This window comes from Aythya fuligula, chromosome 7 (genome assembly GCF_009819795.1).
Source record: "Aythya fuligula isolate bAytFul2 chromosome 7, bAytFul2.pri, whole genome shotgun sequence".
Classification (NCBI taxonomy): Eukaryota; Metazoa; Chordata; class Aves; order Anseriformes; family Anatidae; genus Aythya; species Aythya fuligula.
Genome location: NC_045565.1, coordinates 32,070,145 through 32,092,573, shown reverse-complemented (window position 1 = coordinate 32,092,573; position 22,429 = coordinate 32,070,145). Strand labels below are relative to the sequence as shown.

General features: G+C 39.2%; 1 protein-coding gene across 1 annotated transcript; it reads right to left on the bottom strand.

The window, feature by feature from the left end:
• Positions 1-1,215: 1,215 nt before the first annotated feature.
• SEC23IP (SEC23 interacting protein) lies at positions 1,216-22,341 on the bottom strand. The gene is made up of 19 exons (XM_032191289.1): positions 22,166-22,341; positions 18,648-19,183; positions 17,014-17,209; positions 16,469-16,662; positions 16,032-16,121; positions 14,592-14,712; positions 14,190-14,279; positions 13,493-13,634; positions 12,694-12,902; positions 12,011-12,129; positions 11,245-11,415; positions 10,807-10,902; positions 10,406-10,612; positions 9,564-9,719; positions 8,983-9,085; positions 7,892-8,077; positions 6,809-6,971; positions 3,853-3,941; positions 1,216-1,469 (listed from the first exon to the last, which is right to left on the bottom strand). The coding sequence occupies exons 1-18, from the start codon at positions 22,317-22,319 to the stop codon at positions 3,860-3,862; spliced, it is 3,015 nt and encodes a 1,004-aa protein (XP_032047180.1). The 5' UTR covers positions 22,320-22,341; the 3' UTR covers positions 1,216-1,469; positions 3,853-3,859.
• Positions 22,342-22,429: the final 88 nt, after the last annotated feature.

Here is a 22,429-nt window from a genome sequence, read left to right as displayed (position 1 = left end):
TTGAGAAGCCAAACAAGAAAATCACATTTTCGTCCTCAACTATCTCATGTGAGGATAGAGAGAAGACAGACAGACTTCTTAGAGATGCACAACGAAAACACAAAAGGCAACAGACAAGCTCCACCTGGAAAATCACAATTATATATTAGAAAAAAAACAGCAATAGCAGTAAACATAAGAATAGGGCCCAGAGAGGTGATGAATCGCAATCTTTGAACAAGGCCCCTAGCCTTGATTTAAGCTGTCCCTGCTTTGAGCAGGGGAGTTGGTCTAAGGAACCTCTCCACAGGTCCCTTCCAGCCTACTCTGTGATGAAATACAAAACTTTGCTGTAAAGAGCCATGGGAGGTAAGGTATTTTTAATTATAATAACCAAAATATATACACAAGAATGTGTATTTTACATATACTATGAAAAAAATACTGCATTTCAAAATGCATTTACTGCAATAACAGAAGCAAGTAGTCAGTAGTAAGGTTAAGTCATTAATATTATGAAAAGCCACAATTTGCACTTAAGTTGAAGCTAGAAGAAAGCTACAGAAGCTCAGTATTCAGAGACACAAATTCAAAGGATTTCACGCTACCCAACTCATCTCAACTTCATTACATGACAAATAAGCCTGGACTGATGCTCTCAACCTAGATTGTTATCTAGCACCTGCAAGCTTCAGATTCCTGTATTTACATTTACTATTTTGAGATATTAAACTCCGCAAGGTCAAGGTAAGTATTTTATTTCTCACAGCTGCAGCCTAGTTTCACTAAAATTACATTAATTGCTAGACCAAAATGTTATTTTAAATTGTTCATTTCAGGAAGTGTGAACACTGAACTAGCTGTAACAAACTTCTAACATTTTCAAAATCAAAGATTCATTTCTACTTTAAAAATAATAAAACTCAAAACAGAGGCTTAAAAAGGTCTTTATAAAATCTCCGTAACACTTACAATAGTAAGAAAATGATTCTGGTTGCTAGTTTTCAGTAAATAGGAACAGCTTTGTGTCATCTGTGTTAAAGATGGTTATAACTACAGTTCACATTTCATTATTAAAAGGTGGACCAACAAACGTGTCAAGAAAAGCAGATTATTGCTGTTTCTCAACTAGTCCTTTTTAATAAGGACATGCTGCCTTGATAGACAAAGCACGTTTGACAGCCAGCTGAGATAGAAGGAAGGAGAGAAGTAATGATTTGCATGCCAAAGAACCTCTTCAATGATCACTTTATATTTGGCAACTGTACAATTAAACTGATAAGATCAAAATCGTGTCATTTCATCCGTCTCTCCAATGACGGCGCTGATCTTTTCAGAAGTTTGCTTGAAGTGACACGGGAAGGCAGAATCCGAGCGACTTCTGGACTCCAGGAAAAGAGTCTGGTGCTTATCCTGTCACCTCTGACTATGAAAATACTAGACATTCTTCGAAATGTTTTTCAGCAGATCTGTCAGACCAACAGGTATGGCTGTGCAGAGAAAATAGAACATGTACATAAGAGGAATGTGAAAATACCAAATTTTGAATTTCTGTAGTAGTACTAATAAAATAAAATATGCCAACATTCAATTTCAAGAGAAGTTTAGAAGATCAAAAAATCCATCATCCTTTTTGATCAGTTTTTAAACACAAAAATTTCCTGAAGTCGTCTTTTTGTGTACGCAAACAGGCAATTAAAATTATAAAGAGAAAGAGCTTACAGCTGCTCATAGGATATCATTCACTGTTCATTTCAGTAAGCTACTAGATTCTTTAACTTATGGTTCTAAGTTATCCTGCTGTATTCAGAGATAAAAGTACTTAGTTTATACTTCAAAGCTTTAATATGCTGCTGTATTCCACCCCACCTCACCCCACAAACAGGTAAAATACCTCTAGGACTATTTTATCAGTGAGTAGAAGCAAATAAATACTGGTGACTACTCACCAACTGCCAGTGCAACTGCTTCTTCTCATACATAATTTTAGCTGAGATAGAAAACACTACTGACTTGACTTAATTAAGAGTCAAGAGATACCAACTGATTTCAAGAAAAAAAAAACATCCCAGGACAGAAGACTACACAAATATACTGTGCGACAGATGCTGTACATGAGATCTGGTCCCCTACCTCCTCTTTTTGCTTACAAAATTCATCCTTCACGTGAAGGAGGCCAACCCCCACCTGATTGCACAGGTTGCAATTTTCCTGATTGCAATTTTCCTTTTTTCCTACTGCAGAATACTTACACAGGAATATTTTATACAATGGATGCGGAGACGTTTCTCCTTATGTAAAAAAGGCTCACAAGGCCTTTTGTGAGACGCCTCACAAACAGGCGTCTTGTAGCACACAGCCTTCCCAAGATACTATTTTTCATTACATGCATCCCAGGGGCCCTAGATGCCCTCCCATTTAAATGTCTGGGATCTGATTGTACAACATTTGAGGCTAGCATTCAACCAAGGGCTAAGAAATGTTCCGAGTGATTCCTAATGGTATTACAGCTGCACAGACATCCTTGACTGTGCTTTGTCGCGTGACATCCTGCTAAACTGTGGAGTTCTCGAAAATACAATTATCCCAGTGTCTGCTGAAGCTAAGCAACAAATCCACTTCTGGTTTTGTAGTGATGAATTACTACGTCCCATGCCCCCCAATTGAGATAGAACATTATTTCTGTATCAGCGAGTTCCGTATAATTTCACCCTAAGCTGTCATAAAGAAACAAAAGCAAAGAAGAATTGCACAGCTATGACTTGAGATTCTGCAAAAGCCATTGTGATAACTGATGCACTATTGTCAAAAGTGTGCTGCTAGCATCTTCTTCCTACTATTTAGGCACACTAAATAAAAATAATGCACTTGATCAGCTACAACACTTCATTAAAAAAAAGATGCCATCACCTGACTATCAGAAGCATTCTGAAGACTAGAAGACTACTAACACGACATAGTAAAGTTATCTAGTTATTCCTCTGAAAAGTATTTCTCTTCACGTCAGGTATTTATGTACCTTGACACCATCAATTCTTCTGAAAAATGGAGAAATACATCAGAAACTATCTTGTTGTACAATTCCAAAAAGGCATCACAGTGCATATTTCTTGCCCCTTGCCTTTCAAAAGAGAATACAGTCTTCTCTACCACATCCAGTGATGCAAAGTGGTACAGCACAGATCCTTAGCTAGGAAACATGCAGCTTAAAATAAAATTACCTGCAAGTATATTTCACATTTAAGATGCTCAATTATACGGTGCATTTAATTTTATTTCAAAGTGAAGCAAATTCCACGCTACCACATTTCATTTGTTCTGCTGAAATTCTTAGCTATATAAGCATAAAAGGATATCAGTAAAGGTCTCATTCATTAGTTTATCAGTATCAATTTTAACAGCTTCTTAGGTGAGAAGTGACTTTTTCCCTGGCATACATGTTAGCAGTTGGTCAACCGATATTACAATTGCATATTGCAACACTGGAACACTCTTAGTGCTCTTCAATCTACTGCACTGTAAGTGAAATTTCATCATATCCACTATCACCAAGTTTTCCTATTCTCAATCATTTACTGAACAACTAGACTAAGGAAGAAACAGACCACATTTTAGAGTTGTACTGGCAACTATCACATCATACCAAGAACTGTATCAAATACCTTTTGGGAAGGGAAGGGAGTACTCTAAGACTTCCCCTGAGTTTAAAAATAGAAATTGTTTTTTTTTCCAAATCAAAATCACACACTTTGCAGTTACCTGCTTCATAATTTAAATTTCAGAGGAAAAGGGGAAAGTAAACAGATCTTAGCTGCCGTTGACTTTGATGTAAGAATTTAAGTCATATCAGAACAAACTTACGAATTCACGTACCCATACATCAATGTTGTGGCTGCTCAGGATTGATATTCATAGTCCTGTATATTTCTTTGAGAAACAGCAAGGCAGTGTCTTCAGATGCCCTATGGAGTATTAAAAAAAAAAAAAAAAAAAAAAAAGGGTTATTTTGGTACAGCCCATATTCTAAGTCTTGTAAAGCATACTTCATCCCACCCCAGCTCCCCAGCTCTCTAAACTGTCTGAATTAACTATCGCCCTTGACCCTCTCTTTTGGGACATGGCCTTAGCTCTACCAACTCCCTTTTTGAACCACAATTCTTCCTCTGTTTTATATCATCTCTCCTGTTATCCCTAGTCTACGTGTTTACCTTTTACCAAACATTTTCCCCCACCTTATCCTCCCTAATACTTATTAGGCTGGAACTTGAAATTCCCCTCTCTATATGCTCACTTGTCTCAAATATCATATCACTGTTTGTCTGCCATGGGCTCCTGAATATATTCCATCAGCTTGTCAAAACTTTCCTATTTTTCTTACTCCACTGCATCTATCACTCCAGTGTCAAAATGCAGCTTTCTATCAGCAAAATCCTACTATTTCTCTCCTAACTGGCTGACACCTTCTTGTAAATAAGATATATTAAATAAACATAGCCAAGGCTGTAGTAAATATCCACAGCCATCTTCTCCTCCCTAGTACCATAAAAAAAAAAAATTCTCAATTCATTTAAAGATTAATGTAATTCAAGTGCCATGTTTCCAAGTTGTTTTACCTCTGTTAAAACTTCCCCATTTAAGAAAGTTCCAAAGCTGCCGGAGTTGTTAGATAATAACAACATTATCATCAAATAATAAAAATATCAAATAATAAATTTTGGCATCAAAAATGGCAGAGGGGCTTAGAACTAGATGATCTTCAGGGTCCCTTCCAACCCAAGCCATTCTATGATTCTATGAATAACATCTCATTGCTTTTAAAAGAAATTATGTAGGGAGACAGCAAAGAAAATTTAGATCGTCATAACTGTGATCCTCCAAATGTGAATAACATCATTCACAGAGAAAAAATACAGAATTCAACATGCAAGCTAGGGGTCTACAGACATTTTCCATAGTTGAATCTGGATATGGCAGCCACATTTCTTGATTGTTTCTGCTATTAAACAACCATGAAAACAAGTGAGCATGAAACAAGCATGAAAACAAGTGAGCAAATCATCATCACCCTCCTCAAAACAAAATTAAAAAAAAAATCACAAATTTGGGTCATGAGTTAAAGGGGAAAACAGAAGAAAATGGGGAGCCAGTTTTTAAAACCTGGAATTGATTGTCTGCCACCTGGTGGAATAAAGCTCCAATTCCTTCAACTCCACCTGTGAGACAGCACTGCCACCACTGGGTCACCGACTGCTCGGGGAGCTCTGCACAGTGCTCAACAGCACTGCAGCCTTGATACTGACCTTAATAAGCCCCTGCAGGTAATGCCTTCAAATTCTGTATTTTACCCTCTGAAATAATGCCTACCTCTAAAAATTATTAGCTATTGGAAATAAATACCTTAAAGTAATAATAATAAATAAAAATTAAGAGCACCACTTGTATAGCACCTGCTCAACTCAGAAAGACTGAAAGATAGAAGTGTTTTGTTTACTTAAAGACAAAAAAAAGTCAGTCCCCCTTCACCAGTATCATTTTGCGTAGGTCAGCAACTGATATCCAAGCTTATTACGTATAAAGGTGCGTTGTCACGTTGCCAAATACTGCTTGCATACCCTTTGTTCTACCGTTCCCCATCTTGTGTATGTTCATGCGTGCTTAATTTTATGGCAGTAATAGAATACGTAAGACAACATACCAATAAAAATAAAAAAATTTAAAAAAAAAAGACAATTGACTGCCCAATGGCAAACACAGCAGGTCAATAGTAACTGCTATTCCTATAAAAGGAATTACAACTTTCTCCATTTGAAATTTATTCACTTAAAAATAAGTAAATCCAAATCCAGATAAGGCAATGATGTATTGCAGTGTATTACATGACACCAGAATCTGCTTCTTAATCCATAAATTGTTCTGTGTATGAGTGAGTACTGTATACAAGAGTCAAATGATAACCGTCCAAATTTGCAGGAAGATCCACCGTGCCTTTTTCTTCCTTTCTTTCGTTAATCTCTGATAGCAGAGCATCAATTACACTTCAACATGAAGAGGTAAAGTTTTGTAAAGCATTGTAGCCTAATACAATTCCTTCACAAATAGTTTTCTTTGAAAAACTAGAGTTCATAGAATCACAGAATATCCTGAGCTGGAATGGACCTCCAAGGACCATTGAGTCCAACTCCTGGCTCCACATAGAATCCCCCAAAAATCAGGCCCTGTGTCTGAGCACATTGTCCAAAGACTCCTTGAACTCCAGCAGGCTCAGTGCCATGACCAGTGTCCTGGGGAGCCTGTCCCTGCACCCAACCACACTTTCAGTTGGCAAAATGTTCACCAAGCTCTCCTTGTTTTGAAAATGATTGTCGCTAAAGCTATATATTTTGAAGTTTAAAGTTCAACAGACCTGTATGCAAACGTCTTGATTGCAAACAGAACTACAGATTTTTTTCTTTGTGCTAACACACGATTTTATTTGAAATGAAACTAGCTAATCTAGTGACATCTAGGTGGGACATCTTGACACCAACGTTCTTGGACAGCCAGTTTGCCTTCTTACTTGAATGTCTCAATCATATAATGAGGACCTCATGTCCAACTGGACAGCCATCTTTTCAAACATTTCAAATACTAAAAAGACGCAGAAAAGTCAGGTCTCCTAAATCACATGCATACACTGACACCTGGAACCAGTCTGAAAACGTATCTGGTATAAAAACACAGCTATTTTTGTCAAAATGTACTCAAAGCATTAGGGCATAATTTCTGACATTTAAACACAGACAATTACATCAGAGAAGCAGTATTTATAGAATCACACATTTCCTCTTACCAGTAGCACAAATGACTCTGTAAAGCGAAAAGGTATTCATTGAAGCTTTCTATTGGTTTTTCTTGCAGAACATAGTCAATGCGACGTCCTCCATTCAGCATTCCAACCTTCACTGAAAAATCCTCATCTTTTGGAGGTTCTGGACTTTCAGTGATCTTTTCAGCTACAATTACAGATTTTAAGATTTCAACTATTTTCAACCACAGCCTGCTTCATTATAATCAAGAAATATCACTCATTTTCCCTATTATAGTTTCCAAGTGCTTGCAATAGGACAAATTTAACTGACTAGCACGTCACTCCATAATTCAGAAATCTACTGGAACAATAAGCTTATTTCTTTCATGACAGTTTAAAGCATTTGTTTGAAGAAAACCCACATAAAGGAACCACATAAAGGAATAGCTAAACCATTTAAAAAATAAACGTCACTATTTGTACACAGACTGATCCAGTCACTCCACAAACAAATATTTTGAAATTTTATATAAATATATATATTTACAACCCACTAGCACAGAGTCAATCACTATCCTCAACTTCAACCAGAAGGTTTTCCTTTGTAAGTACAGACAAAGCCAGCATTATTAAACATTGATGGATAATTCACAACCAGGAAGCCTGCTTTTGTTATAACCAGGGACAGCATTTGTATCTGACCCATGCAGATTTTCCTCGATGCCATTTTTTCTCTTGTTAGAGAATGTACTTAATGCTTCTCAACTCATCCCACAACTCAGCAGAAGATTACTAAAGAGAATAAATCCCAGAAACAAATATTTATTTGTATTAAATTGCCCTGGGAGGAAAGAAAACAATTAATCTAGAAAACTGCCACATCAAAACTTTTTTACTGGAAAGTTGAAAGGTTAAACAAACTGAAGCTCTTCAATAAAAGCTGGCAATATTTCCTTTTTTAAAAGGGAAAAAGGAAAAGGATCTTACATTTAATATTAATACTCCAAAAACACATAGGCTTCCTTAATGGAGTCAGGAAAATCAGTATCAAACAAGAGCTAAGATACAAAAGTTTCTATTAATTTGAGAACAATAAATTATAAAACCAGAGATGTGCCCACATACCTTCTACCACCTGCTTTTCTTCTTCCTCTTTAATTTGGTTAGCTACTTTCTCCAGTTCTGCTTGTAGCTGAGTCGAAGATGTATGAGCACGTGCAAATTCATTAAGGGTCTGCCAGGCACTCTTCAAAGAACTGATAAAACCCTGTTTCAGATCAGATCCCATACGAGACAGAGAGTCTTTCAACTCTGAAAAAAAACCACAGTAGAAGGATTTAAAGTCTTAAACTAAAACCAGAATGATTAAACTCCATTCTACAAACTTCCCAATTATTAGGAGAAACACGCATGCTGCGTTGTGAACGTGAGTTTCTTGCATCTCTACTCCATTGAAAAAGATTAGATGAAATATAATTAATGCATAATTAATTTCTCACTGTATGGGTCACTGAGTTAACACTGTCACAGGCAACAGTCCATAGGCAGGTTCTGAAGGGTCTGTAACACTACCTACCCCAGTCAATCCCTCAACGCAACCACCCACAATCCCTGCTGACATCCTGCACTGAAGTACGGAGGAACCAGTCCCAAGCTCCAGCAGAGCAGAACAGAAGTGATGCCAATGACTCTTGCTGTAGTTGTGAATTTTGAGAAACACTCCCAAGCAAGTCTAGCCTGTAATTCTGTTACAGCTCAGTAAATGTGTCAGCAGCAGCTTAGGTGCCATTCAGTACTGGTGGCACTCTCACAATGGCTCTGAACTTCTACAGCAGTGACAGTCAAATAAACGGCAGAATTGACTCTCCTTATGTAAGCATGCAAAATTTAAATCACCTTGATCTGATGCGTACTCACAAGCAACAAAAACCCAATCTCTGCCCACCAAGCTATGGAACTGCCTTTTTCATCAACATTTCCAATACTGAAAAGACTTGGAACAAGGTAAAAACCATAGTAAATTTAGTTTCTGATTCTCATTTTCTCAGAAATTAAGGGGAACAGAACAAGTGATCATGGAGACACGTATCGAGGAACACCCACCAGTCTCTTGAAATTTTGCAATATTCTAATGCATCAAATGAGTAAGTTAGCAGTGAGAGTTTTTAAGTTTTTAAGTTTTCTTTTAAGTGAGAGTTTTTAAGTTTTCTTTTTACCTAGATGAAGCCTTTTTCTGCCTTTATGATGTGGAATAAGAACTGGTTTTAAATCCAAGTCTTCAATGATCATTGGTTCTAACCTGTAAGCTACTGGATCCAGCTGTTAAGAAACAGATTGACATTTAGTTACCTTAGAATTTATTTTAACCAACTTATTCTACCACTGTTTGATTCCTAAACAGGACAGGACAGAAGAGGACAAATATAATGCATTTACAGATTTATTTATTTTTTTTAAACATATCCCAGAATCAATCTAGAAATTAAGAAAAGTCCTGTAAATGGCTCAAACACAAACAGTTTCAATCTCTTCTTGAAGATTTTGTAAGTTAATGAAAAAAATGTTGTTTAAACTCCAAAATGAACAGGACAAATATCATCAGGATATCTACAGGTATGGAACTTAAAAGCCAACACTATTTCACTTTTGCTGTAAAGATCGCAAATATCTGGAATGTATGTTCCAGATAAGTCTTTTGAGAAATGTACGTGGGGGAAAAGAGGTATAATGCTGAAAAGTTTTAACTTAGTATTCTATATTGTTGTCTGCATCAGCTGAAGTCAAATCTCTTACTCACTGGATGATAAATATTGAAGAAACCCTTGCAGGTCGGAAGCCTGTAGTTTTCATCAATTTTTTCCAGTCCTCGCACAGTAAGGAACACGCCAATAGGAGAACCAAGAGCAAAGAAAATATCCGGTTCAAAGTCCAACGCATTGTAAACTACTGAAACCTACCAGACAGAAGTTAGACAAATAATTTCTCAGCACTGCCAGCTAGTTAATATCATGCTTAGCTAAGAAGGAAAAACAAGACGTGTATTAAATCAACCACATGCTCACAGTACCTCCAGGAAGTTTCAGCTGCACTGCTGCACCCCCATACTAGTACATTAGTACACTATAGTATTACAATGCTTTTCTTTAAAACCTCTAACTACAAAATATATAGTTATAAAAACATTAAAAATATATTTTTTAAAAATTTTATTTGAACAGGAAGCATTCGAGGCTTGATACCTGAGTTAACTTTGAGGTAAAACAAATATAACATCATATATAGACCCATTTAGGCTACTATGTTAAATATACAGCCACAGAGCCCTTCAGTGTCATGGCATTCACAGACTTTTGATTTTGGAACAGAATTATTTTTATAGCTCATTTGTTGCTGAAAGTTTTCTAAAAAAATAATAACAATTGTACTGACATTCTTGTTGTAGTTTTGTTTTTCAGTAATCTAACCCATGGTCCCAGCTCTCCCTCCCACCAGAGGGTAAGGTTCTACATAAACATCCCTTGATCATTGTACAACAGTTAAGTAGCACAAAGTCATCAACATGTTTAAATAAATAAGAAGAATATATGATAAATAAATAAGATTGTTTCAGATTAATCATTTCAATTTATGTAGTCTCACCTGGCCAGTTCCAACTTCAAAATACTCATAGTCAATGTTCACAGAAGAAACAGATGCACCAAATGGAAGCCTCCTCTTTGAGTGCTGCTGACCCGACTCCGAAGGGGAAATAGAAGTAACTGTCTCTTTTGCCTTCTGGGAAGCTTCCTGAGTTTGGAGGGTGGCAGCCAGTACTGCTTTCTTTTCTGCTGCTGCTTTCTTTTGTTCCTTTTGAGACAGGTTTTACAGTCAGAAGAAAAAAAAAAAAAAAAAAAACACTTTTTCCCCCACAGTTATCAAAAGCCTTCTCATATTTTCATGATGCTAAAAAGCGTGTTAAAGAAGAGAAGCTACTCCACAGCGAGAAAGTCAGTTACCTTTGCTTAACAACTCCTTATTTCACTCATGAAAAATATATTTACCTGCTTGGCTGCTCTGTCTTTTACAAAATTGGCTATTTTCTTTCTTGGTCCAAGAGGTATCCCCATTTCCTTCAGGTCATCAATTGTGCACATCAGCTTAAAAAAAAAAAAATTACATATATACACACATATACACACACACAAGGTATACTTTATAACTTTTCTAGTAATATATATTCCTCATTATCAAACGAATTTATTTTATAAAGCTACAGAAATTACAAAAAAATAAAAACCCACAATACACAGTGACATAAAATAACTGAAAAACAAACAAACCCAAGTCACATAACATTTAGTTTTCATTCACTAATTATCTTTCCTTTGCAACTATTTTCATTCCTGATGGTACACTAAACAAAAAAGCAAACAAAAACACCAAATACCACTACATCTGCACCCTGTCAATCCCCAGAAGTCAACCGAACAGTACTGTACCAGAGACTCCATGTCAATTCGCTCCTTTTCAAATGTGCTTGCATAGTCTGATAAACTAAGCATTTCCAGAGTCTTCTGCAAAGTAGGAACATCGTCATCTATTTCAGGCTCACAGAGGTCATCACCAGAAGTAGTAATTGAGGAGCCCAAGGAACTGGTATCTTCAGCCATCTTAAAGGGACAACACAGAAAGAGAGTCGCATCACTGGACAGTGAAAAGCCAATATGCAGCAAACAAATGCAAATTTAATTACTTTATCTTAAAAAGGTTATTATAAAATAAGCTTTGTTAACTTACGCTCATTTTTAGTAGAGAAGGGTACAGATTTTCTACTACTAATAGACCACCAAAACATATATTTAAAAATTACTAAGAGAGGCAAAAGATTTCTTGAGCTTTCCAACGCTCAAACATATTTATTTATTTTTAATTATCAAACAACTGGTTACTGCATCAGGCTTGACAACAGATAAAATTTCCTTCTTACAAGCCTTCCCTACTGTTCACATACTGCAAAGACCCAGTTACATGTCCATAAGGGTCAAAGCTGATGCTCATGACCAAATCCCATGACTGCTCTACTTGGAACTTCAGAGAGATGCAAACAGCTTGTACTGATACTTGACAGCGTTTACAAAATGGCACGTTAGTGTTAACATGTCAAAATGCACTATCAGAACCTGCAACAGTATTCCAGCTAATAAAGCCTAACAACGTAAGAAAGTATCAGATCTATTTGACTTGAAAGACTAGCATGCAAGTTACCTGCTTATCATGAATAGCCACATCCTTCACAGTCCCATTAACACCAGAGAAAGCCCCAGTATTTACTGATGAAGCCAAGTCCTTCTGGTTAGACAATATGTCAAACAAAATCAAGGAACCTGGAAACAGGAATTAAAGTTCCTTTAAGAAAAATTACAGATTTTTCTGTCCCTAAGTACAAAGCAGGGTTTATATGCAGCAGTAACAGCAATGCATAGACTGATCACAAGAGATCAATGCAGTATCAATCCACACACACAGGAACATGACCATTCTCAGCAAAAAGCAAACGATCTGCTCATGTGTAATAGTTTTATGTAGTATAAACTACCTTTCCTTAACCATCCTAGATTACCAAACTGGAAGAAAAGTCCCAGCCCAAACCCTTATAAATAGCTTTACTTTACTAAGGAGGTTACCCACCTAACACGACACCAGATAACCCATCAATTTTTAAACACAGATTAGACATTAAGTCTTCATGAAGCAAACTAATGCAGGGACCAATGTACTTGTATCCAGGAAGTATGAACTTCTCACAAAGCTTTATAAACATAGCTATTGAGTGGTGCTTAATTTTTAGTTAGCAGTATTCTGGAAGACAGTCACAGCTTAACAAAGGTTCCATTTTCCTTACTGTAGGAATGCTGCTTTTATCCTAAAAGAGTTTTCTAAATAATTACCTAAGCTGTGTCCAGCCACAGAGACTCCCCCTTTGAAGTCTGGGTTGCGACTCATGAAAAGTGCATACAAACGGTTCATTTCCATCCCTACTTTATCCACAATCGTCTGACAGTAGGTGGGGCTGTTGTAAAACAGGATGTCGAGGAGTGTCTCGTTGGTGAAGTGGCGCAGCCGCCCAATGCTCGGCAAAGTGATTTTCTTAATGTTCCTGGTAGTAACACAGAAGCGTTAGAAGGATGAACACATTTAAAGAAATGCAGGTAAGTACTTTGCTAGCTTTTGAAACAACAATTTCTAAAGCTGCAGTCGAAATACCACAGATATGTTCTTTACAGACATCTTTAAAAGCATATAGCTTTCTGGCCTGATTGCATATTCATACATCAGTGCACTCTGCTGATAGGACGTATTTGAGAAAGATGTGGCTCCCTTTTTCTCCCCCACCCTCCAGGCTGAATGGATGCCTGAAATAATCTCTCTTCAAATGTTGCTGTCACAAGGAAGTTTTGGGAAAAGATTGGTAAGAGAAGTGGAAAAGAACTCAAAAATTAAAGAGGAAAGTAAGCATGAGATGGGAAGAGAGGCCTTAATGGGGTGAAAGGCATGATGATTTCCAAGTTGGAATTCATGTTTATATTGAATTAGAAATACTCCACATCTTCCCGGCTTTCCCTATACTCCACATCAAAGTGTCAATTACAAAACAATTTGTGATTCTTTTTGTGACCCAGTCATACACTTATTCATCTAGCCTAATAAGTGTATTAACTTCTCTGAGACAATAAACAACGTACTCACCTGTCTACACCCGTTGCATCTCCATGCAGAGAGCTATGCCAGTGAACTGGGAGGAATTCCACCCTGCTCACTTTACGTTCCTCTAAAGATTTCTTGAAGTGAGTCTGTAACAACTTCAGAGAAACAGTCCTAAAATCATCAACTGTAGAGAAGCAAAGTCATGAAAATCCAGTGGTAGCAGCACTCAAGTAACACACAATTACAGGTATTCTCTTCTCCCCCCCCTCCTCAGTTTCAACAAACAATCAAAATACAAATGAAGGAAATTACAAAGCGGAAAAGTTTTTGCAAATATTACTTCTATAGCTATAAGAAATACAGGTTTTTTGTCTTTTAGTAAGCTTCTATTTAACATCACAAAAAACACATTTTTACTTCATGACCAGACGTAGCCATCTTAATTCATTCAACCATCCTGGAGTATATTGGAAAAAAAAAAAAAAAAAAAAAAACAACAACAAAGAAACACCACTCTGCAAGTCTAACACTGAAGAACTCATAGCAACAATTAAAGCTGTAAGTCTGACAAAACAAATTCTACTTTTGGAAAATAACTGGGAAAAAAAACTACCAGAAATTGAACTTAACAGTAAAAAACTTGCCATATTTATATTTTTGAAGACCTGTTTATTTGCGTATGAGATCTACTTTTCAACAGTTAAGAATAAAATTGCCAATTAAACAAGGAAAAACTTACCACATTCAACAATGCTTCTAAATCTCAAGTCACATACAGGACCTATGCCATGAACCATAAATACTAGATGGTCAATTTGGGCCATTTCTCCTGGAGAAAGAGGAAAGGAAAAATTCAGAATGCCAACATTTACTGCAGCAGTGAAGTTTAGAATCAAGCTACCTTACTTGCTCCATAACACCTATTGCACAGCATAGGGTCAGGAAACCATGCAGCCCACAAGACTGCTTTGATCAAAAAAACACCACCAAATAACCTCATGCAAGCAGCTCAGATGAAGGAGCAACCTTAACTTCTAGGCTCCAGGCACAAACAGTGCATTGCTGCTCCACCCACTCCTGTCCAGCTTCTGAACTGAACCAACAGCTGAAGCTGCTGACCCCCCACACACTAAGCACATACCATCAGGAATGTCATCGTGGTCATCATCAGTTCCCCGTTTTACTACCCTTGGTCTCGCCTGACCATCTTGAGAGGTGCCCCATTCATCTGGCGTGGCAGAAGGCTGGAACTGAACTATGACCTGAAAAAGAACACATTTTCCAGTTATAAATACAAAAAACACACGTGATTTGGGTTGGTAGTCTAAAAGTGTTGTGTGGTTTAACATGATTTCTGTTTGATTGCTTAGCTTGCATATGAAGCTCAAATGATTTCTTCAGTTAGCACACATGAAAAAAAGTCTTACAAAACCCTATGGACTATTCCATACAGCTTCCTCTAAACTAGACTCCAAAATAACGCAGATAATTTTCATTATTTTGAAAAGCAACCATATGACTTAAAGTAACCACTACCCGAAGATGCTGGCCTGCTCAGTGATTCTGAACAATTTTAATTCCTCAGGCAAGCAGCATTCAAGCTCCTCTTTCCTGGACTCCAGTGTCCACTTCTCCTTAGCAGATGACTATTTTTTTGTGAAGACGCTGACCACTATTTACAGTTATTCTATCTCAAGGTGAAAAAGTGAGCAGTGCTTTTCAGGGAAGGAAAACACTTGAAATAACCTGGGAACACTACAAAATGATGAATTCAGTAGCATCACTGTTCATAAGACTTATGCTGACCCTGTACAGTCTGACACTATGTGGTTTAAATGCTTATTCTCCAGGGTTATTACTGGATGAAATTTCTAAACCTACATTAACACATGGTTAATGTAGGAGCACCCCTGATTTTTTATTATATTCAGTTTCATTTATTACTGCATCTGTGATAAGGCAACAGTTAACAACACTAGTAAATAAGGCTGAAGTCCGCAGTTTAATCACAAGAGACTATCAGCAGAGCATTTATAGTATTAAAAAAGAAAAGTTTTAAAGTTATTCTAGAATTACAGAATATCCCGAGTTGGAAGGGACCCACAAGGATCATCAAGTCTAACTCCTATTCTACTTTCTCATGGCCTAAAAATAGCTGCAGTGGAAGACTCCTCATGACTTAGATATGCAAACTAGTTTCCTTACAGTTAGATTAATGCCCTTCTCCACATGAAAACTCTTTGTTTTAATTACTTTCCATTTGGTACAGACTGTTTGAGGTTAAAGTAATTTAAATTGCCTCCTGTTTGCTGCCAGTTATGCTTAGTAAGTATTTCAACTAATCTACACCCTTTTTCTTTCTATATTTCAGCAAGCACTTTATTTTAATCATGTGACAGAAAACTGAAGCAAGCAGGAGTTCAGTTTCTATAAGCATTATCATCTTTAATACACACATAATCCAAAACAATAAATAAGTAAATTTCAAGCAAGACTAACACCGCATTCACTTTACGCTCTCATCCATGTGTGCATTCACCCCTGATGAATCCCGTGAGAACCAATTGCCAGAACCTATTACCTTGGGATTGTGCATAACAATTGTCTCCCCATTTGGAAATTCAAGTCGACGGTGCCATTGATTTGTAGTTACAGCCCTTTTATATTCTGCCTGCAACAGAAAACAAGTGACATGAAATCAGCGTGCCTTCTCAGACAGATTATTTTTTGGCCCTGTGTATTATCTGTAACGTTAAGGTCATAATTTACATCAGTTTATTTATTCAAAAGTGTCACAGGTGAAGCACTACGTAAGTTGATTTTCGGCAAGAGCACTGCAAGACCTGCGCATGAGAAATGCATTTTTTTAGCCACTCCACTTTCTGAAATTTGCTTACTTATGTTCCAGAAAGCACATTTGGGAAATCATTGTAATGAAACAAAAGGAGGTAATTCTAAGGTCACAAACACAAAGTACTTCCAAGTTCTTCTTGAAGTTTATGTAAAAGTCATACTAACCTCTAGCTTATCACTAAAATCCTCAGTGTAAGGAATAAAGCGGCTGTCCTTGTCTCCCTTGTAAAACCACATGCACCGTCTCACTTCAGAAGGCTCTTCGTCCCAGTAGACAGCTTTCCTCATTCTGTCATACAGGTACACGTCATAGCGTCCCCCGTCAGTGCTCAGGACCACGCTCTCAGGATCAGGCTGGACTGTGACACACAAGCCATGCTCAGTTACAATCCTAACATACACACTCTTTTTTCTCTTCCTCAATAATAAGCCATTAAGACAGATATTTATATTGCAGAGGAGAAGTTTCAGAATCTCAGGCAACCAATGTGTAGCTACTGAAATGCTTCTACATGCTCTGTATGTCCACAGATGCACACACACAAATACACACAAGCTTTAAACAACTCCCAAATCATAATATTTACTCCAGTGTTGGCAGAGTTTAACAAAAGAGGAATGAGAAAATGATAAGTAGTACATGAGAAAATGCGATATCCATTAGGGATGTACATCTTCACACTGACACAATTAAAATGTTCCTAACTTACCAGAATTATAGACTTCCTCTAGTTTTGCAGAATCCAGAATGCTGAACGGCATCCATACTTGCTTGTCCTCCACCTCCTTGCAGTAGAACCAGTGCGGCTGAACTGGCTCATATTGGTTCTGCAGCAGAACAGGAGGTGCTGGGACCAGGGGACCTGAAGGCCTTGGAGCCGGGAGCTGCGACTGAGGCTGTGGAAACTGAAAATATATTGTTAGCCCCTCAGCCTTACACGGGTGCTTTTTTACATAACCGATTTACCTTTTGATAGGCACTCTAAGCCTTTATTTCTAACATATTTTGCAAGAACTTTATCTTTTAATCAAAAAACGTTACAGACAAGTTGTCCACTCCGTTACGTTGTTGAAAGCTGAGATGTTACCAATTAACGGATGTGAATTTTCTTCCCACACATACTGTTGAAAGCTGCTACAGTCTAGCATCCTGCTTACTTAAAGACAGTAACACGTAAAATATTCTCTTATGCTTTCAAAACTCAGGCTGACCTTACTTCTGACAGCCACCAGATCTGACAATGAAAACATATTACGTTTCAATGATTAATGAGAAGAACATATTTAACGTTTTTGCATAAAGAATAATTGATTTTAACAAGAACTACCCTCAGTAATTGCTCTCTTCCTGCAAAACGAACTAGAAATGCAGATTTTAAACTTCAGTGTAGCCTCAGTAATCCAAGTAACTGATTTTGAAAGGACCATAGTTTACGCAGTGCTGATGGCATACAAATTGTACAAGCATCTCAGTACAATTAACAGCAAGTGATGTCAGCAGTAAAAACTGCTTTGGTCAATACATTCAAATAAACAAACATAATGAACAATACATAAAAATCAATAGAAAGAAGTCCTGAAATTCTTTTAAACTCCATGTTGTTCAGGTTTTGCTGCCTTTGCTATGTTTACTGCCACTATATAATCTTTCTGTTCCTTACTTGCAACAGCAGCCAGAAAGTTCAGGCAAAATAAAAATTATTTTTGTCAGCTTGTTTTATGGAGAGCTTGTCAGGTTATTACTAACACATTCACATTACTCTAATAATGATATTATGAAGGTAATAAAGGATGGAGATTAATGCTTTACGTCACACTCAATCCTTGACTGTTGTGTGCCAAAGAGCTTGCTGATAAATTATGTGAATTAGACCATAACTACAAAAAGCACTGCCTTCACCAGCAAGATTAGCTTGAAAAGGTATTTTCCGCTGATGTTTTGTGAGAACTTAGTGATCTGATTTACATCAGAGGCACAAACAATGAACTAGCACAGATAAAACAGCAGCAAAGTGTGGTAACAGAATGGAACAAGCAACAGAACTTCATAACCGGGCTCTGCTCCTGAAGTCAGAGGCTCACATACCTACAGCATCAGGGTACGTTCAATTCAAGGATTGGGATGTTTTCCTAAAGCAATAGTTCCAGGCTAGTTCCAGTTAGAAGATTTTGCTATAGGAAATAATTCAAGACTTTTCTGGTCTCTTTTTTGTTGTTGTTGTTTGTTTTGTTTTCTTTTGGGGGAGTGGGGTGGGTTTGAGGAATCTTTAAGGTACAATTCAGACAGGAAAGCATCTGAAATCATTACATTCTGGTACCACCGTGTCAGGAACAAGTCCCTTACCTGCGCCAATGCCCCTGGAGGCGTCTGGTACATCTGCACAGGTGGTACAGAGGACGGCGGGTGAGCAGCTTGGCCTGGCGGAGGACTCTGCTGCAGCTGTGGTGGAGTAAGGTAGGGGTTCGCTCTGCTGCTCAGGGTGGTGTGGCGGTAAGGGTTATAGCCCTGCGGAGACGCGCCGTGGGGGAGAGCAGAGACATTTGGTGGGGGACAGCTCTGCTGAGGAGTCTGGTAAGCTGCCATTCCCCCCTGTGAAGTCGGTGGTGTGCCGTACGAGGCCTGGGACTTGGGAACGTGCGGTGAGAAGGCGTTTTGCCCATCCTGTGGCCCAGACCCCAGTGGAAGGGAAGTTGGAGGCCTGGAGAAGGCCGGTGCTCCAGCAGGCGGTGCGACTGTTGTTAGGGGCGGCTGCCCGATGCTTCCAAAGGGATCGCTGCTGCTAGGTACTTGAGAGAAATAGTTGAAAGTCTGTGGTGGGTTCGGGCTCGCAGTGGTCTGACCCAAGAAGCTGTCCTCTTCACCAACGTCTGCAGAATCATCTGCAAAAACAACAAGAAAAAGGTCACGAAAGATGCCCTGAGAGGTTCAAACCAGTCAGCATACGTATGCAAAATGTTCTGTAACATTATCAGCTATTTCCAAAACTCTACTGGACCCCATAGAGCCAGAAGAACTACAGGTCTTAGATATCCTTGAAGATTAAATGTGCCATAACCTTGAAACAAAAGCTGTTAAGTCTTCAAAAACATTGAAAACAGACCACAACACTCATTCAGTGCATACATATAAAGCAACAAAAAGTAAAAGTTTGAAATAAGAGGCCAAAGTATGACTCAAGACAGGACCTTCGCAAGCCAGTTTAGCAAAGAACCCTGCTTCCAGGGCACTGAAATCCCTTTCAATCTCCCTTATAGCTATCAAATGCAAAAGCAGCTTTGGTTCATTTCCTCTTACCATGAAAACAGTGACTAAGCATAAGACTTCCAAGATCTAATTCAAAAGTAGGTCTTAAATCCCAAACGGACCATGCCTGTTGGTTATGGTTCTTCCTGGATTAAGGCCATTCTCACCCAACCCTTCAGCAAACCTCTCACAAGGTTTCCCACTTGCTTTGCAAGGTGGCCAGAATTCATCACTCCAAGTCATTTGATGAGTGAGACTTATTCCAGTTCTGTCTAAAAGTCCTACTCTAGAGCAACACAAGAGGTAAATCTCTGGAGCAGAAAATTAAGTCCCCATCCTGCATAATTGCAGGAGAGGGCTTAAAATCATGGAAGGCCATGACTGTCCTTTTGCATCACAAGAAAGGACATAAACCAGCTCCTGGACAATGTTTTCTGCAGTGACCCAGCTGCACCTGGAAAGGGAAGGGGCTTGAGGTTCTCACAATAAACTGAGATGGACCTAGGGCAGTGTGAGTGTCGCTGCCGGCCTGCTGAGGGAACAGCACCCTGCAAGCAACCAGTGCAATTTACAGAAGTCCTAAGAGTGTTGTCACTGCTCTGGCAGGGGACAGGGGAGCAGGGGGGGGAATCCACAGAGCAGTCTCCCTGGGAAGCTGCAGTTCTAGTTAATTAACCAAAGAAGCAGCAGCTGTCATGAATAAAATGGACTGTTGTAACCAACTTTTATTTAGCTGTCTTCTCAGATGGCATCAATTTCAGGCAAGCATCACCCATACCTATCATTTTTTTCTTACTTCACCTGTGGTGTTTTATGCAGCTTTGAGGAACAAACCCCCAGATCTCTGTACATGAACCATCCTGTGCAGAACATTAAAGCCATTTAGAAGCAACGACCATCATAAACTCAGGCCTCTGGATCACCTTCCAACTACAAGCAGAATAGCCATTTGTATTTAATAAAGGGTCTTATTCTCACGATTAGAAGTTTCTTCTTCCCTTCATATTTCATAAACACTGTGGAACAGAGAGAAGCAAACTGCATACCTCACTGCCAGTTCTCTGCTTTCCAAAATAACCAGTCGCGGAGCAGGCAATTTATCTCACCGCAATGTCAGATCACAACAAACACAGCAACATGCTGAGGAGTTTCAAGGCCTTTACCACATGCACACTCACGAACAACCTAAATTTCAACTATGCTTTGGAAATTTAGTCGAACTGTCCATTTCCTAGAAAATGAAGTTGACAACAATTGTATATACACATACACACAGCTTTTAGACAGAGCATGTTACTTTCTACATTGCTTTTTTTCTAATCTGCAAAATCTACATTGAAACATATACATAGACCGGCAGAAAAAGCACTTAATGCAAATGAAAAAAATAATTCCTGTGATTCTACAGCTTTGTCATCCGGGGCAGCATTCATCTCCTACACAGAACAGTCTCTCTTCAACAGTGACTGTGTGACAGCTGCCTGTACACCCCTCACAGATGGTACCAGGCTGCCACCCGACAATCACAGGCAGCAGAAGTCCATTTCCTCGCTGGCAGCGCTCCTCTCATCCCACACTAAGGATGTTGGTTACTTCGTCTGCATTTGAACCAGAGAATGTCTTCTCTCCTCAAACTGCACAGCCCAAAGCACTCTTTGAGATACAACAAATTAACACACAGCCTCCAAACGTCATCTCTCAGTTGGATGGCAAACAATTCCCGAGACCGATCCCCATTACAATTTAGGATTAAACCCCAGGGCTTGTTCCTTCTTGTTCCAAACTGATGCAAGATGCAAACTGCTCTGCGCAGCCAGGTCCCTATGCCAGCTGGCTGGACGAAGGGGCAAGGCGAGGGACCACAGAAGCTAACAGGAAGGGGGCCTTTCCTGAAGAAATACAGGATGTGGCATAACCTCAGTAGACCTTTGGCACGGAAACTCACTCCAGCTGTAAGCCCGTGGACCTGCATCCAACCAAAACTTAAGTGAAATGGAAAGCACACAGTTAATCACACCGCGTTACTGAAATCTGATCAACAGATTTTCTCCCTAGCTCGTCTTCTAGAAGCTGCCACAGGAGAGTTATCTGTGCAATGTTACCTTCCAGATTTGCCATTAGAAACTACTTATATAAACTACTTATAAACAACTTATATTTGCAAGAAAACATATATAAGCACTGAACAAATAGCATTAGTAAAGGCATCAGCTAGGTACCTCAAATAAGCAGGAATAATATTCCAATGCTTTTACTCCCTCTCTCCCCCAGAAAATGTCGATCTAAGGAACATTCTGAGGCCACACTTGGCAAATATTTGTTAAGCCTACAGAGACATATTCCGTTTATTTCCTGACACATTAACACTTCCCCTACGTAAGATAAGCCAGCGCTGAAACCGAGGCTTGGATCTTGGACTCAATACGCACCGATCCGATTGAATTTAAAATAATTAGCGTTTAGAGGCCACCTACAGACCTCCACCAAGGAACAGAGGAGGAGGAAGAGGAGGAAGAAGAGAAGGAGGAGGCGCAGGGACCCCTCTTCCCCCCGGTGCCCCCACACCGCCCGCAGGCACCGAGCAACCCCATTCCCCCCTCACCCCCCCCGCCTCCTACCCGCTGCCAGCAGAGCGGGGCCCGGCGGCGCGGCCGGGGCTTGGCTGACGGGGATGAAGGGCACGGCGAAGTTGAACTCGGTGGCGGAGGAGGAGAAGAGGAGGTTGGTGCCGGTGCCACCGCCTCCACCAGCCCCAGGCTTCGCCGCCGCCATGGCTGCGCCCCGGCCACGTCCCTGCCCCGCCACCGCCCGGCCCCTTCCGCACGCCCCGGCCCGCCCCTAAGATGGCGGCCGCGGGCCGGGCGCGGCGGGAGGAGGAGGAG

Bases quoted from the DNA above. Each gene is read 5' to 3' on its own strand.
- SEC23IP (XM_032191289.1), bottom strand. From the start codon at position 22,319: ATGGCGGCGGCGAAGCCTGGGGCTGGTGGAGGCGGTGGCACCGGCACC. The intron at 16,122-16,468 runs GTTAGTATGACT...TTTCTGTTGCAG, and splicing joins ATTTTAGTGATAAGCTAGAG to GCAGAATATAAAAGGGCTGT. The intron at 12,130-12,693 runs GTAATTATTTAG...TCCTGTTTCCAG, and splicing joins TGTGGCTGGACACAGCTTAG to GTTCCTTGATTTTGTTTGAC.